Source organism: Urocampus carinirostris, chromosome 2 (genome assembly GCF_059441175.1).
Source record: "Urocampus carinirostris isolate Australia breed hairy pipefish chromosome 2, RoL_Ucar_1.0, whole genome shotgun sequence".
Taxonomy (NCBI): domain Eukaryota; kingdom Metazoa; phylum Chordata; class Actinopteri; order Syngnathiformes; family Syngnathidae; genus Urocampus; species Urocampus carinirostris.
Window position 1 is genome coordinate 63,995,223 of NC_142350.1, and position 16,981 is coordinate 64,012,203.

The window sequence follows — 16,981 nt, forward strand, 5'->3', positions numbered from 1 at the left end:
GAATCGAACCCAGATCGCAGCGGTGAGGGTGCCTGCACTACTACTAGTACATTAATCGATGTTTTTTATCAACTGCACTTTTGGAAGCATATGCAATGATAGCTGATTAATTTTTCCAAAATATATTAAGCAGAATAAACACAAAATGCAAAATCTTAAATTGATAATTTTATATACATATAGAAATAAATTATGCAGAAAAAAAACAATAAATACCTCATTTTAAATATCTAATTGTCATATATTTATAGATTATTTTGAACTTTATTTTTAGAAACATATTTCACTTTAGCGGAATCATTTTGCCTTCGTGAAATATGAATTAAAAACATTTTTTTCTTTATCATTCTCAGGCAGCAGACATTTTCCACTTGCTGTCCACTGACCAAAACTAAATAATGAACCGAGCCTTAGCCAATCACAGCTCAGATCATGCATGTCACATGACCAAACAAGAGCCAAAATGGCTGCTCCCTTTTCCTGATCATATTTCCCAAACAAATATCAAAGTGTCCTTTTGAATAACCATCTCTTATCAACTTGTCTAGAAAGATCCTTAAGAAGTTATTAAGAAAAAATAAGAAATTATGATGGAATGTTCGGAGCGATTTTAAAGGTTATTTCCCCCCCCAATGACGCATGGAAGAGGGGCCCCCCTTTACGTCATTTTTCACACAATTACACACATACAGTAAATGACATTTAAGAACCCACCCCCCAGGCCCATCTCTGACCTTCCCACAAAGATGTCTTTATGGATGGCAAAATATGATTTATAGCACATGAAAGAATCTCAGACACTGAGAGAAGATTCACAAAGAAGTATTCACACTGACTATTCCTTTGAGCATATGAATTTTAGATTAGAGATTAGATTTAATTTATTGGGCCCCTGAGGGGAATTCACTTCCACTGACTGTACTGGGAGAAAACAACAGGCGTAGGAAGTGTCACGGTCGCCATGGCGACCAGTCTGCCGCGCCCCCGAACTCAAGCTGTAGCATATCAGCTGATTGCTGGTCTGCTACTTAAGGCTGGGTTGTGGGTTTGGCGGGCGCTGGCTCATTATATACACATTCCCCGGTCTGTTATGCCTTGTCCCGTTTTAGTTTTAAACATTTTCCGTCTGTTATGCCCTGTCCTGTTGAGTTCGTGCCGGAGGAACTCTGTACCGTTCTGTTCTGAGTGTAAGAATGTTTTTGTTTGTCTTGTCCCTGTGTTTTGGACAACTTTTATTTTGTTAAATAAAACTTATGGATCGTCACGCAATTGAGTTCTCCCTTCCTGCCTCCTGCCTCCGTTCTGGTCCGGTCACCCCTTCCACTCCACCTCGCCCCGTGACAGGAAGGATTGAGAAATGAAATTGTGAGAGCCAGAACTGGAGTAGTAGTGGAACTGAGCGAGCGTGTGGATAAGAGAGTACTCGGTTGGCAGGGTTGGGTAGGGTTACTTTAACTGGATTACTTTCAATTACTTTTGGATTACTCCAATACCAAATATGCTAATAAAAGACAAAAGAAACTAAATATGAATAAAATGATGACTCACAACACATGGTAAACTTTCTCTCCTAGCTTTGATCTCTTTGATCTCCAGCAAAACTAACATAAAATGCGACAGAAACAAAATGAAAATAAATCCAAACAGCTTGCCAACATCATTTTTGCCGTTCCATGTATTCCGTTACTCCCCAAGTCACATGACCGAGTAATCCAAAAGTAATTGAAAAGTAATCAAGTTAAAGTAACCCTACCCAACCCTGTCGGTTGGTTTGGACACAGCAGGAGTAAATGGAAGGAGACCAAGTGATTGACGTGGATGGATGGTGTTATGGTGGACTGCAAGAAAGAGGTCTAAATCTAGTGGAAGCTCAAGCTCTTGTTGGTAATAGGAATGAGTGGAGAGGTTTTGTAAAAGGATAGTGGGATGTTTAGACGCATTCTAAGGGATGGGCAGGGCACCCGTATGATGCAGCAGGGGTAAACCAGTGAAAGCTGACCACTCACAACCGTGGGAAAACAACAAGCGTTACATTCCGAAAAAGATGGGCGCCACCGGGCTGTACTTGCCCAATACACACCACAAGAAGTGGTAAAGAGATCCAACCAACCAACCCTATGACAGTGGGACAATGAGGGCAGACTGATTGGACGGGTCAGCGAGGCCTGTTGTTTAGAAGAGTAACGGCAGAGGGGATCAGGCTTTTCCCTAAGGCATGCGCTCCTAAATCTTACTGTCTTGTATCTATCTATCTATCTATTCTATCTATCTACCTTGGTCATATCCCTCAAGAGGGGTGACCGACAGCAAGACAAACACATACAATAACAAATAAAATAAAAAAGGAAGAAAATAGCAAAAAACACACCAAAATTTTTGGACCATGGCCAACCCAAATGCCCAAACACCCAGACCTCGGCACCTAAGTCAGTCATGCTTCCGTCCCTCCAGATGAAACGGGACACAATTAAGCGGCCATGTCCCTTGGGTCAGGGTGACACAACACACTCTTCTTTTCAAGGGCCCGACAGCTTTCACTGGTTTACCCCTGCAGCATCATACAGGTGCCCTGCCCATCCCTTAGAACACATCCAAACATCCTGTATCCACGCCCTTTTATTACGTCACACCCTGTTTGACTGAACCAGCAAGCCAATTCATGTCTAAATTTGAATTTTCAAGACAAGCGAAATGTTATGTTCTCGACAGGGTGACAGAGGACCAAGTGGGAATGCTGGTCCACCCGGGGATTTTGGAATTGGTTTTCCAGGAGCCAAGGTATTGTTTATCATTTATCATGGTTTAGAACATTTTACTGAATGTAAGTAAATGTGTAAAATATGCAAAATAAATGTGTTTTTCAGGGCGAGAAAGGCATGCAGGGAAGACCTGGACCGACCGGTCCAGTCAGCATTGGAGAACCGGGGCAATCTGTGCGAATTTACTCAATTTTTGTGTTTTATTATGATGTGTTGAAAACAGTTATTCGTATTATTATTACTAAATAGGTAACATTTGCTGAAGAACGTCCTTTTTCAGGATTAAATAACCCCCCCACCCTCAAAAATACAATAAAAACAATCATTACATTCATAATATGTATTTTTAAATAGTTTAACTAGTGATTATTTGAAATAAAAGTGCTTTTCTAGAGTCAAAATTCTCCTTAAAAAAATCTCCATTATTATTACTCAGTATTTTATTCAATATTTATTTACCGGTACTCAATATTTTAATCAATACACGGCTTTTTGAAATGACTAAAATATATCAAATTGAATTAACAACTACCATTTTATCATTGATATTTTCTCACTCTAACCTATTCTATTTTATCAAAAACAATTTAGGAGTCTCTCTTTTCATGAATATTTTAAAATATGCGTGACGTTTCTCACACAAGCCTTTTATTTTACGGGAAATGGGAAGTCATGCACCTTAGGCAGTGGTCTGGTGTGGAAAGACAGGAAGCCAGAGACCGACGAGATAGATTCCAATTGCCCGAGTTGATATCGGACAGATGGGGTCGATACCAGAGAGGACCGGACAGACAGGATAAATAATGAATCAGGATATCGAAAATAAACAGGACAAACTAGACGGGAACGAAACTGGAAACCGATATTAAACAGGACAACAATAAAGTGGACTGGAAATACCAACAGGAAAACAGGACCGAGTCAGAACCCACGTCTTGCGGGGCACAGGTTCGTTGACGGACTGACCAAGTAAGAGAGAGCGCACTGAGCTTAAAAAGACGGAAAGCCAATCTGTTAATGAGCCGCAGCTGGCGCCACACATGTGGGGCCAATTGGGCGCCATGGCAACCGTGACACCTATTTCTATTCTATTTTATGAGAAACAATTTAGGAGTTTCTTTTTTAATGAACATTTTTTTTTAAATATCTTTAAATAGAATAAATATTTTTAAAAATTAATGAAATAAAAAATGAATAATGTAAAAAAATTGAGTAAAAAATGAAATCAATTTATGAAGTAAAAGGCAGTCACACTTTTCCTTGGATTTTTTTTTTGCGTTTTATTTAATATTCACTTACTATTTTAATCATTCAAAGGTGAGCTTTTTAAATTATTTGAAATATTAAAATCAAATTGACAAATATTATTTTATTCATAATTTGTTTTATTGTCATACATGCCGATTCTATTTTATTAAAAATATTTTGTGAGTTTGGATCATTTAAATACTAAATATATACTATAATGGGCTATTGCTGTATCAATTGATTCATCTCATCTCATCTCATTAGCCATACCGCTTATCCTCATTAGGGTCGCGGGGGGGGCTGGAGCCCATCCCAGCCATCTCCGGGCAGTGGGCAGGGGACACCCTGAACTGGTTGCCAGCCAATCGCAGGGCACACCGGGACAGACAACTCACTCGCTCATTCACACCTAGGGACAATTTGGACCGGCCAATTCACCTGAAATGCATGTCTTTGGAAAGTGGGAGGAAACCGGAGTGCCCGGAGGAAACCCACGCAAGCACGGGGAGAACATACAAACTCCGCACAGGAAGTCTGGAGCTGGATTTGAACCCACGACAGGTTCCCATGACATGAACTGTGCCGCACAAGCGCTAACCACTGCGTCGCCGTGCTGCCCTCAATTGATTCAATACTTACTTATTTATGTTTAGTCAATAAATCCTGGCATTTTAAAATTTGATTTGTTTATATAACTACAATTTCATCCACTGTAATACTGCATAAACCAATTGTTGTTTATGAAAAATTTTGTGACTTTCTTTGAAGAAAAAAAGGTTTGGTTAGCGCGTGTGCGGCACAGTTCTAAGGTCTTGGGAACCTCCTGTGTGGGTTCAAATCCAGCTACCGGACTTCCTGTGCGGAGTTTGTATGTTCTCCCCGTGCTTGCGTGGGTTTCCTCCGGGCACTCCGGTTTCCTCCCACAATCCAAAAAACATGCATGTCAGGTTAATTGGCCGGTCCAAATTGTCCCTAGGTGTGAATGAGCGAGTGAGTTGTCTGTCCCTGTGTGCCCTGCGATTGGCTGGCAACCAGTTCAGGGTGTCCCCTGCCCACTGCCCTAAGATTGCTAGGATGGGCTCCAGCACCATACTGAGGATAAGCGGTGCAGCTAATGAGATGAGATGAGATATTTTCTGTATCTCAGTAAGTGCAACATGTAGTTCCAAAAATAGTTTGCAGTTCATCCATGTCAGAGTCTTAAGATAGAAAAACAACAATGGGAGAAAACTGGTCTAAAGTCAAAAACACTCAAATATTGTTACGTGCAAACTGCACCTGAATCAAACCTTATTTCCTGTTTACATTAACTTGTTTCAGGGGCCTCCCGGACTACCCGGAGGTCGAGGCAACCCAGGACCACCTGGAGAAGGACTGCCAGGACCAAAGGTTAGTCCATTGGTTACCATTGAAATAACAATATACACAAGAGGTGAAGAATCATTCTAAAAATGTCTAAAATGGACTCTCTCGTTTAGGAAAAAAAAGACTGGATTGTCGGTCTAACTTGTGCTTGATTTTATAAAGATGGTCGCTTTGTCTTCTTCAAGTCAATAGAATACATTTTCTGAGAACATAATTTGCAACTATTGAGTGACATTTTGAGGCGGCAGTAGCACAGAAGTTCGCAGGTTCGATTCCCACTTCCCCCGAGTTAAGTGTCCTTGGGCAAGACACTGAACCCCTGATGCCCACGCTATCGGTGTGTGTGTGAGTTTGTGTGTGAATGGGTAAAGTGTGAAGTGTATTGTAAAGCGCTTCGGAGGTCCTCAGTGACTCATATGAAGAACCTATATTTTATGTTGACTATCTGTGTATTACCGTAAATTCCGGACTATAGGGCGCACCTGATTATAAGCCGCACCCACCGCATTTTAAGAGGAAAACCGATTTTGTACTTACACAAGCCGCACCTGTATATAAGTCGCATGCGCCCACATTAAAAAAAATGTAACACAAAATTAACCCAGTACCACGATTGTAACAGTATATAATTTTTTTTTTTTTGGTTTGAACAAATTTATTGACACTAATAACAGAAAACAATCATGACAATCTCAACAGCAATTAAGCACATTCACAATATTATATTCCAATATGACGTTTTTAACAGCAAACACAAATCCTTCATTAAAGTACACAGTCCAAAAATCACAGCCGGCAAAATGAACGGAAAATGATACCGGTACTTAAGGTTTGATGCAGACCGGCAGAGTCCGGGTCCCGTTGAAAGTAATCCAAAGAAAAAAATGTATATTTCCAAAGGTAAGGGTGGGAAAAATATATATCCACTATTGCCCGCCGCGTCCACAAACAGGTCTGTCTGTTCCTCACCTTTACCGGTCCCCACTTCCCGTCAGCCCGCGTTTGTTACGCCCCTTCTTTTTAATTTGCCCGTCCAAAACATATCAGAATAAGTGTCCAAAATAAATACAAATAAATACATTACAAAAATATACAGTTGCAAATACATATTATACATGGTTACACATATTTACAAAGAAAGACGGTACACCGAGAGAGTTTTCAAAGCTTTAATAATAATAATATAACTTTCATCCGGGCAGTTAATGGTAGCAACACGCTCGCAACACAGTAAACGGGTATGGTAAAAAACATACCGTACATGTAAAAATCACGGTAAACCGTCCTCATCTTCCTCCTTAGAACTGAAGCCATCAAAGTCGTCTTCCTTAGTGTCAGAAAGAAACAGTGTCATATAGACGTCGTCCCACGCTCCCATCCACTCCTGATTCTGTGCCCTCCTCTCCGTCACGCGGCAGACCGGCTTTTCGGAACCCGTTGGTGATGGTGGATTTTTTTATGCTGCCCCACGCTGTCAGGATCGACTGGCAGACTTGCGAAAAGTTGCCTTTCGCATGCAGCCAGTTTTAGTGAAAGATTTCTCGCCGCAAGTCAAGCCAAGAAGTTGCAGTCTTCCTCGGCGCATATATTCCACCGGTGTAAATCTTTTGTACTCGAGCGCCGCTGGCGGCCGTTAGAAAAATGACATAAATTGGCCGCATCACTGAATAAGCCGCAAGGTTGAAAGTTTGGGGAAAAAGTAGCGGCTTATAGTCCGGAATTTACGGTATTTGCCCTCTTGTAGGTTTTAGATCAGGGGATGGTTTCATAATAGTCTGGTTTGTAATAATCTGTGGTCTGTGCAGCCCTTTGAGATTCTTTGTGATTAAGGGCCTCACAAATAAACTTGACTTGGTTAAGCACTATATAAATGCAATTCATTTTTCATTTATTCACAATTTTATAGGGAGATCGAGGGTTTGAAGGGCCCCGAGGGAGTCGTGGTCTACCTGGTATCGGGTTCAAAGGAGACAAGGTAGAAGAACCTGGTGTGCATTATGATATTTAGATAAACAACCTTATATATTATTTACAAAGACTCTACACTGCAGAGAACATAACCTTGAAAGATTCAGTATTTTTTGTTTTTCAGGGTAGTGGCGGTCCACCCGGAATACCAGGTCCAATCGGAGCTCCTGGAATTGGAGTCCAAGGAGAAAAGGTACTAAATAGAAAAGATGAGGAACTATCACAAGAGAATACACAAATAATTTGTGATGTTTCTAACCAAGCGTTACTCTTTTGTTTCATTTAGGGTGATCAAGGGCTACCTGGACCCCCAGGACTGAGAGGAGGAACAGGCGTGGGAATTCCGGGACCCAAGGTAAGGCTGACAGAAGTGTTCCTTTGCAGGAACTGTAATTCTGATGGACGTTTGAGCCGTTTAGCATTTTGATTGCATCGAAATTGCTCTGCGTATGTTCCCAATCCGATATGCAAATGACGTAAGACCGGGCTGTCAATCAAACTGGTCAGGAAAAATGTGTCTCATTAAATGTGTAGCAGTATGCCATCATGCAGCTACTCTCTCGTAAAAACGTTGGTCATAGTGGACGATGTTTTTAAAAGCAGTCCATCTGAAAACGTCTCGTACTAAGACAGAATTCTTCGATTTCAAAGGGAAATCAGGGATTTCCTGGAATGCCGGGACCTGCTGGTGAGAGAGGTGTAGGAGTACCAGGTCCAAAAGTAAGTACGCGCTTTCAATAAAATGCCTACCTGTCAACCTGTACGTTTTTGCCGTACAAAGTACGTTTATTATGCTTTTTAAGACGTGTACGACGTACAAGGAAATCTGTACGGAAAACGCAAATTTGTCAATTATAGGTACCAACCGGTATACACAGACTATCACGAAACGGCAAATCCATCAAGTCAAAAGAGTTTGCCGCGGTAGCCTCTATCTCGGTATCGGTTTTTTTCGTTGCAAACGAAGCGAGCGGTTTGATGCTGTGCGCATGCGTCTGCCGCTTCGGATTTCATTTGGTAGTTATGTAGTGAAAGGAAGTCCGTCTCTTTTTAGAGAACCGGCTTTTTCGGCTCGACTCATTCAAGAGAGCCGGCTCTCAAACGGCTCACTTGCCTTGATGCATTATATTACGAATCATTGCATCATGTCGAGCAACTCAGTATCTCACAACAAAATGTTCATTAACAATATATATGATATAACGAAACACATGTACAATATAACATGTTAAACTACATAAATAAACACGTTTGAAAAAAAAAATGGTGTATGATTATTTTGTATTTTGTAAGGGAAAATACGACATTTTGTAAGGGCATGGTGCCGTGGAGGTTGACAGGTATGAAAATGTCATCATTAATATTTTTGAAAATAAATATTTGGTAGTCAACCAGTGACTGAGTTTATTCCTTAGGGAGACGTGGGAGCTGAAGGACCACCAGGAACACCTGGTCAGCCGGGTGAAGACGGGGCCCCGGGAGAAAAGGTACTGCTAATGAGTCTGTTTGTACCGATTTACATATACGTTTTGATGAAAGTATTCTCATTTTTTAACACTAGGGTGCCATTGGGTTTCCGGGGCCAAGAGGACCAGATGGAAGTCCCGGTAAAGGTGCCCCTGGAGAGAAGGTGAACTGTTTGATCAAGATTTTGTCATAGAGGTTCAATAGAACAGAGCTCCATTTTTGGTTAGCTGGTAGTACATGTTATGTCATGGTCAATGGGCTGTGTCAAATAAGTACGCATGATGTTTTCCAGGGAGCAAGAGGGGATCGAGGGTCCAGAGGTCAGCCAGGTGCTGTTGGTCCTATGGGACCCGTGGGGCCCAAGGTCAAGTCCAAAATAAGTCTTCTTGGGTAGGGGGCATTTTTAGAGTAGGACCTCTGATTTTGCAGATTTGTTGTGATTTTGTATTTAGGGGGATCCAGGATTTACCGGGTCGCCAGGTGCACCAGGACAACCAGGGACAGGGCTCCCTGGTGCCAAGGTAATAGTTGAAAACCAAATGTATTGGGTCCCTCAAAACTTTGAGTTTAAATGATTTACATCTCAAAGCAATATTGCTCATTAATCTGTTCCAGTCTACTGAACACTTTGTATCAAAAAACTCCAATAAAGGGCCCCCTGCTGGTCAAAGTACCACTCCATCACAAAACCTGTATCTGTTTAGGGAGATCCAGGCCCACAAGGACTCGCTGGAGCTGTGGGCGAACCGGGAAGGAGTATACCTGGACCGAAGGTTAATAGTAATACCTTATCTGATCATAAACCACAATGCTAACAGTTATTTATTTAAAAGGGTGACAGAGGGCCACCAGGGCCTGCAGGGTTTCCTGGAAGTAAAGGTGAAGGCTTTCCAGGTCCTGCTGTGAGTTTCAAAGTGCAGCATTAACAATAAGTCTTCGTACTTCGTCATACCAAACTCTTGGCTTCAGGGTCCTCCGGGGCGTCCTGGTTTGACAGGAGAGTCCGGGGTCGATGGGGTTGGCTTACCAGGACCAAAGGTAAAATATGATGTACAGTAAAAATTGATAATGAGATAACGGTTTCTCCTTCAATGAAGGGAGACAGAGGCCTGCCTGGAGCTGCTGGACCGGCAGGACCACCAGGAATTGGATTCCAGGGACTAAAGGTAGCCAGTGCCAGGATAAAATATGTGTATCTGAGCTGTGAAGGTGAGTCATTTTTGCTCTATTCACGTAGGGTTCCATTGGCATGATAGGACCCACAGGTCCACAGGGACCCCCGGGAGAAGGAATCCAAGGACAAAAGGTAAACCAAAAATATCTGACTTCTATTTATGACCGATCATTGCCCATGTATAAATATCTTGATTTGATGGGTCTCCAGGGCGAGCCTGGATTTAAGGGGAATCCCGGCCCGAGGGGAGCTACTGGAGTCGGACTCCAGGGTGATAAGGTACCAACGTCTATGCATACACATTCCAGGCTTTCAACCTGTTTTCCAATTTGTGGTTGTAGACTGACATGGACTGATGGACGCAACTTTCTTCTTCTAGGGCGACCGAGGCTTTACTGGTGAGAGAGGGAAAAAGGGAGACAGAGGAGCAGCTGGAGAACCAGGGCTTACAGGACGTTCAGTATGTGATAGTTTTGTTATTTAAGTTACATTTTTAAGGTTCCTGATGCATCAGCCTCCCTTTTATTCTTCAGTCGTTCTGACAGTTCATCTATAACAGAGGTTTGAGAGGTTCCTCCCAATTCTTTGAGAATAATGGGGGACTTAATATTTGCTAATGATAACACTCAGTTTTAAATTACAGGGTAGAGTCGGACAAAAAGGAGAACCTGGACTCACGGTAGGACTCTAGTAGGGCGTTGTCACAACACAAAGGAACCTAGATAAGGTGACATTCTGCTTTTTGATTTTACAGAGGGAAGAAGTCATCAACATCGTGCGATCCATTTGCAGTCAGTTGAAATGGTTGAGATGTTCCCACATTTTCATGAAGTTAACCTTCACATCTTCCATTCTAGATTGTGGGGTGACGTGCCGCCAGAGCCCCTTGGAGCTGGTCTTTGTCATCGACAGCTCAGAGAGTGTGGGCCCCGACAATTTCGAGGTAGTTAAGGACTTTGTGAGCGCCCTGGTGGATCGAGCATCCGTGGGCCGGGACACCACCCGGGTGGGCGTGGTGCTCTACAGTCACATCAACGTGGTGGTGGTCAGCCTCAGCCAAGATGCATCCCGGGACCAGGTGAAAGCGGCCGTACGGTCCATGACCTACTTGGGTGAAGGAACCTTTACGGGCAGCGCCATCCACCAGGCTAACAGGCTGTTTAGAGAGGCTCAGCCGAGCGTCCGGAAGGTGGCTATAGTCATTACAGATGGCCAGGCCGACAAGCGGGATTCTGTCAGTCTTGAGAGCGCGGTGAGGGAGGCCAGGGCAAGTCACATTGAGATGTTTGTGATCGGGGTGGTGAACAGCAGCGATTCATTTTATGGCGAGTTCAAGAAAGAGCTGGACTTCATGGCCTCAGAACCAGACGCAGACCACGTGTTTATCGTCGACGACTTCAAAACGCTGCCAGGTAAATGTGGTGCTATTAGTTGTTGAAGATTGCTAGTTGAACGTAGTTGACCATGTGGTTAGCACTGATACTTTACAGTTCTGAAGTTTTAATATATCAGGAAATTGTGACTACAACCTATGTTCCCTCAAAGCTGCGCGCGTGCGCAATCGCGCACTGCCTGCACATTCTCAGCGCACAAGAAAATCTAGCGAGCGCACAAAAATGAGGGCTCGAAATTGCTAATTAAGAAGCGAATTAAGTTAAAGTTACAGTGCATGAAGGTAAAAATACACAGGTTCCCCTGACGCTGTTTTCTAAATGCGGTATTTTGAAGTCAATGTCGAACGAAGTTGAAAAGTAAAGTCAGTAGAGCTTTTCGAGAACCGGCTTCTTCGGCTCGGTTCACTAAAGAGAACCGGCTCTTTCGGGTCCCAAACGGCTCTTCAGGTTGTTTTTGCTTCTTTAATCCCTACACGATCAAAAATTATGTAAAATTGTGCACAAAATGACTTAAAGGAAGAAGGGGAAATAGAACAAAAAGAAAAAAATAACAAAATGAAAAAGTAGTGAAAAGCTGAGAAAAAAGAAACAAAAGGAAGAGAAAAAAAAGGAAAAATTCAGAAAAACAAACTGAAAAAATGAAAGGAAAGAAACTAAGAAAAAGTAAATAGAGGAAAAAAAGAAAAAAGGAACAGCTAAGAAAAAATAAACAGAATGAGATTTTTTTAAAGGAATTAAGAAAAAATGAAAAAAAAGGATAGGGAAAAAGAAGAAAAAGTTTGTGTAGCATTCAAATAATTTCCAATTATACAAAGTCAATCTTGTTGGTAAAATTGTACTACCACTAAAAAAATGTGATTAAATACAGTTCTGTATCTTGCAACTGACTAAATAAGCCCCCAAAAATGTTAGTCAAGTCATTTTTTTTGTACAGCCCTTAATCACAAAGAGTCTCAAAGGGCTGCACAGGTTATTGCACAGACTATTATCTCAGACTATTATTACACCATCCCCTGATCTGAAACCAACATGCGTCAAAAGATACCAGGAAAAAAAAATGAAAATCTTGAAAAAGAATTGTTGTTAAAAACAAATGACATTTGTAGGCCTTAAAACCTTTGCATAATCTCATCTCATCTCATTAGCCGTACCGCTTATCCTCAGTAGGGTCGCGGGGGGCTGGAGCCCATCCCAGCAATCGTCGGGCAGTGGGCAGGGGACACCCTGAACTGGTTGCCAGCCAATCGCAGGGCACACAGGGACAGACAACTCATTCGCTCAGTCACACCTAGGGACAATTTGGACCGGCCAATTCACCTGAAATGCATGTCTTTGGAATGTGGGAGGAAACCGGAGTGCCCGGAGGAAACCCACGCAAGCACGGGGAGAACATACAAACTCCGCACAGAAAGTCTGGAGCTGGATTTGATCCCACGACAGGTTCCCATGACATGAACTGTGCCGCACAAGCGCTAACCACTGCGCCGCTGTGCTGCCCCCTTTGCATAATACATTAGTCAATTCATTCAAAAGTGAAAACAAATTTTGCATTGCCGGAAACTCAGCAAAATGTCAAGTTTTGGACATGTTTGATAATGATTTAGTTGCCACACTTGGGATTGCCGTTGCTCACTGTTGTTTCAAGGGTTTCTCACAGACTTTGTGTGAACGCTCAGACCCGAGGAAAATTAGAGGGAACATTGACTACAACCCTAGTTCAAAAGTAAAGCTTTGTTTTCCCCTCGTTCCAAAAACTTCCATGAATTGGGATGAACTTCAATTCCCCACAACATAAACGAGAATAGCTTAGCTCGAACCTTCGACAACCTTCTCCATGTACCAATAATTTCCTTTTTTGTCCCATCCATGTTTTTTAAGGCATAGAGAAGAAACTCCTTAGCCACATCTGCGAGGACAGCAGCAGTGTTTTCTTCCGCAACATCCCAAGTGGTGAACTTACTCCAAGACAGACAGTGATCCCTAGCACTGAAGTCCAGCATCCTCCCTGGACCAGGACCGATATGGGGGTAAACACCTTTATGGAGGATTTACACAGGATCCTGGTGACGGTGAGGACATGTGATGGAGCCGTTGCTTACGTAGTACCAAAACAATGGTTTTGGATCAATTTAGTTTTAGTGGGTAGTTCAACCCAGAGTCTTAAATATGGTCAAGTCAAGTTCATTTGTGACGCCCTTAATCACAAAGAGTCTCAAAGTGCTGCACAGACTACAAATGATTGCAAAGCACAGAGTATTATGACACCATGCCCTGATCTAAAACCTACATGAGGGCAAATAATGCACAGATATTGTCAACAGGAAATATAAGTTATTCATATGGTATAGAATAGAAGTGTGTTTTAAGCTTAGATTTAAACATTTCCACTGAGGTTGCAAATCGAATCTCAGGGTGAAAAGCATTCCACAGTACTGGGGCCTGAATGGAGAACGCTCTCGAACCTGCGGATCTCTTCTTGGCTCTTGGGATCACCAGTAGACCAGCGTTTTCAGAGCGAAGGCTCCGGACCAGAACATAGGGGGAAATTGAATCTGAAAGATATGAGGGAGCAAGTCCATGTCTGATTTTGTATACTACCGACAGTACCTTAAAATCACATCTTAAGCTAACAGGGAGCCAATGCAGGTTAGCTAAAATCGGGGTCATGTGATCAAACTTTCTTGTCTTAGTTAAAAGCCTCGCTGCAGCATTTTGTACTAGCTTAAGGCTCTTGATATTGGACTTCGGGAGACCGGAGAGTAGTGCATTACTGTAATCGAGACGGGCGGTAACAAACACGTGAATTTTAATCTCTGCATCCGACTGAGACAGCACAGGGCGAAATTTAGCAATGTAGCGAAGATGGAAAAAGCTGTTCTTGTAATATTCTTAACGTGTGTTTGAAAGGACAGATCAGGGTCAAATATTTCCATCTTTATAGTTATAAGGAGAACCTAATAGCTTTACCAGAAAAGTTTTGTCATCCGTATCCATCATGGTTGACTCTTTGGACTAGTATGCTAGGCTAACATAAATGCCTCTCCTCTTGAACAGCCACACCCACCACCATCTCAACCAGAAAGACCAGCGACCACACCTAACCCAAAGATAGATGACCAGTACTCATCAGGAGAGCAAAGACTTCCATTCTTGGACATACAACCTCTGAGACCAGATGTCAAGACCCCTAGCAGACAATCGCCAAAGGAAGGGCAAATCTTTCCCACCGCCAAAACGCAGCCAGAGATTGCGCAAATAACCCCAGGTGAGTGATGGCGTTATAACTTTTAAGACAGTCATTGTATTGTTAACAAATATTTCTTCAAACGGCACAGATTTCTGTCGTGCGCCGTTGGACCCCGGTCCATGCCGGGACTACGTAGTGCGCTGGTACTACGACTTCCAGGCCAACAGCTGTGCTCAATTCTGGTTCGGTGGTTGCCTGGGCAATGCCAACCAGTTTGAAAACGAAAGAAGATGCAAACAAACCTGTGTGCGGGCCTAACTTCAACTCTACATCATTTATAAATACCTCCATAAACATCATCATTATGATTTTTTAAAGGAGGTTCCATGTTTAAAAAGGAAATAAAGAAAATAAACATTGAAGTTATATTACTTATATACTTGAACACTTTTATACACTAACTTTTTTTTTTAACTGTATATTTGTATGTTTTGAAATGATGTATAATGGCAGAAATAAAACTTATTTTTGATTTATTGTCATGCTCGATTATTTTAAACAGCGGTAAGTTGTTACAATGCATTTCTAAAGCGTTCAAAAAGAAATTTTACATTCACTAAGAAAAGGAATTAAGATTTTTGTTTATTCTTAGTGACATCACTCAGTATTAATATTGCATATTATAAACACAAAACGGCGACGACATCTTCCAAAAAAAATCTTATACAGTGGAACCTCGGTTCTCGACCATAATCCGTTCCAGAACCCTGTTCGAAAACCGATTAGTTCGATCACCGAAATCATTTTTCCCATTAAAAATAATGTAAATCGTTTTAATCCGTTCCAACACCCTGAATGTTTACCTTGAATGTTTAACGGAAACAAAGCTAACCCAGGCTAATCGTACGTTCGCGTTATCGTAATCTTCCGTACGAAAGATTACGCTGACATGAACGTGTAAAAATAAAAATATCAGGTTGTTTACAAGTCATTTAGCACCCGGGTCTCCACAACAAGTGGTGAGCGGTTCATTGGAAAGGGGGCTGCGTTCCAACACCCTGAATGTTGGGCTTCGTTCCAACACCCTGAATGTTTACCTTGAATGTTTAACGTAAACATAAAGCTAACCCAGGCTAATCGTACGTTTGCGTTATCGTAATCTTCCGTACGAAAGATTACGCTAACATGAACGTGTAAAAATTTTAAAAAAGGATAAAGAAAAGAATTATACATAGGATTTCTTACCTTTGTGGTGGTCAGCAGAAGGCGCAGGTGGATGGTGGGGAGAGGATCAGACACTCGCACACCTCCTTCATATTTTGCTCTTATTTCTTTCTTAAATGCAATAGTTGTACGCACTACTTTTCTTTTTTCACCTGTAGCAACTTTGCTGCTTGCACTGACTTTCTTCGGAGGCATGATTAGGGGCTAAAACACTTGGTACACCTATATTAAAAGAGAAAGCAAAACGAAGCACGTCCGCACGCGATAACAGTTCACGAAAAGAGCGATCTACACCCGTACGCCGCTCAGCATGGCAGCCTAGCGTTCAAATTCCGATTATTTGACCGAACAGCGAAGCAAGAATTTCTGGAAATTTTTGGTCGGACTCCGATTTGTTCGAACTGAGAGGCGTTCCAAAACTGAGGTTCCGCTGTAGACTACATTGCAATTCTATTATGATAGAATGGGCGGTACACTTGCACATTGTTTGTCAAGTCATGTTTTTTTGTATAGCCAGTATTGCATTACAGTAATCGAGACGGGAGGTAACAAACGCATGAATTATAATCTCCGCATCCGACCGAGAAAGCATAGGACGAATTTTAGCAATGTTGCCAAGATGGAAAAAAAGCTGTTCTAGTAATATTCTTAACGTGTAACTAAAAGGACGGATCAGGGTCAAATATGACACCTACATTTTTGACTGAGTCACTCTGGGTGATATTACATTTGATATTCAAATGTTCAGAGGCATTTTTGGGAGCAAGTCAAGGCATTTAGATGGACCAATAACTAGCATTTCGGTCAAAGTTAAGGCGCAAGAAGTTGAGTGACATCCATTCTTTTATCTCAGTGAGGCAGGCCTCTAAATTTCCACAGTTTAGTGTGGCAGATTCCTCCATCGGAAGATATAGTTAAGTGTTATCTGCGTCACAATGGAAACTGATATTATACTTGCGAATAATATGACCTAATGGAAGCATGTAAATGCTGAAAAGAAGGGGGCCAAGTACTGAACCCTGCAGAACACCACAGGTAACTCTAATGGGCTCTGATGTCATTTCACCATATTTAACACAATGCGTCCTATCTGAGAGGTAGGATCTGAACCATAAGAGGACGGTTCCTGAAACACCGATCCATTTTTCCAACCGTTCTAGTAAGATATTATGGTCCACAGTGTCAAAGGCAGCAC

General features: G+C 42.0%; 1 protein-coding gene across 1 annotated transcript in view; it reads left to right on the forward strand.

Moving 5' to 3' along the window:
• The window catches only part of col28a1b (collagen, type XXVIII, alpha 1b), a 31,151-nt gene extending 16,124 nt beyond the window's left edge, over positions 1-15,027 (forward strand). Inside the window, exons 12-35 of the mRNA XM_088327493.1 lie at positions 2,710-2,778; positions 2,865-2,933; positions 5,328-5,396; positions 7,279-7,347; positions 7,465-7,533; positions 7,627-7,695; positions 7,992-8,060; positions 8,756-8,827; positions 8,902-8,970; positions 9,100-9,171; positions 9,260-9,328; positions 9,512-9,580; positions 9,641-9,709; positions 9,777-9,845; positions 9,905-9,973; positions 10,045-10,113; positions 10,192-10,260; positions 10,361-10,441; positions 10,625-10,660; positions 10,736-10,772; positions 10,839-11,393; positions 13,254-13,444; positions 14,430-14,640; positions 14,711-15,027. Coding sequence (XP_088183619.1) covers positions 2,710-2,778; positions 2,865-2,933; positions 5,328-5,396; positions 7,279-7,347; positions 7,465-7,533; positions 7,627-7,695; positions 7,992-8,060; positions 8,756-8,827; positions 8,902-8,970; positions 9,100-9,171; positions 9,260-9,328; positions 9,512-9,580; positions 9,641-9,709; positions 9,777-9,845; positions 9,905-9,973; positions 10,045-10,113; positions 10,192-10,260; positions 10,361-10,441; positions 10,625-10,660; positions 10,736-10,772; positions 10,839-11,393; positions 13,254-13,444; positions 14,430-14,640; positions 14,711-14,880 — 2,460 coding nt within the window. The 3' untranslated portion in view covers positions 14,881-15,027. The remainder of the gene's footprint in view (positions 1-2,709; positions 2,779-2,864; positions 2,934-5,327; positions 5,397-7,278; positions 7,348-7,464; positions 7,534-7,626; positions 7,696-7,991; positions 8,061-8,755; positions 8,828-8,901; positions 8,971-9,099; positions 9,172-9,259; positions 9,329-9,511; positions 9,581-9,640; positions 9,710-9,776; positions 9,846-9,904; positions 9,974-10,044; positions 10,114-10,191; positions 10,261-10,360; positions 10,442-10,624; positions 10,661-10,735; positions 10,773-10,838; positions 11,394-13,253; positions 13,445-14,429; positions 14,641-14,710) is intronic.
• Positions 15,028-16,981: the final 1,954 nt, after the last annotated feature.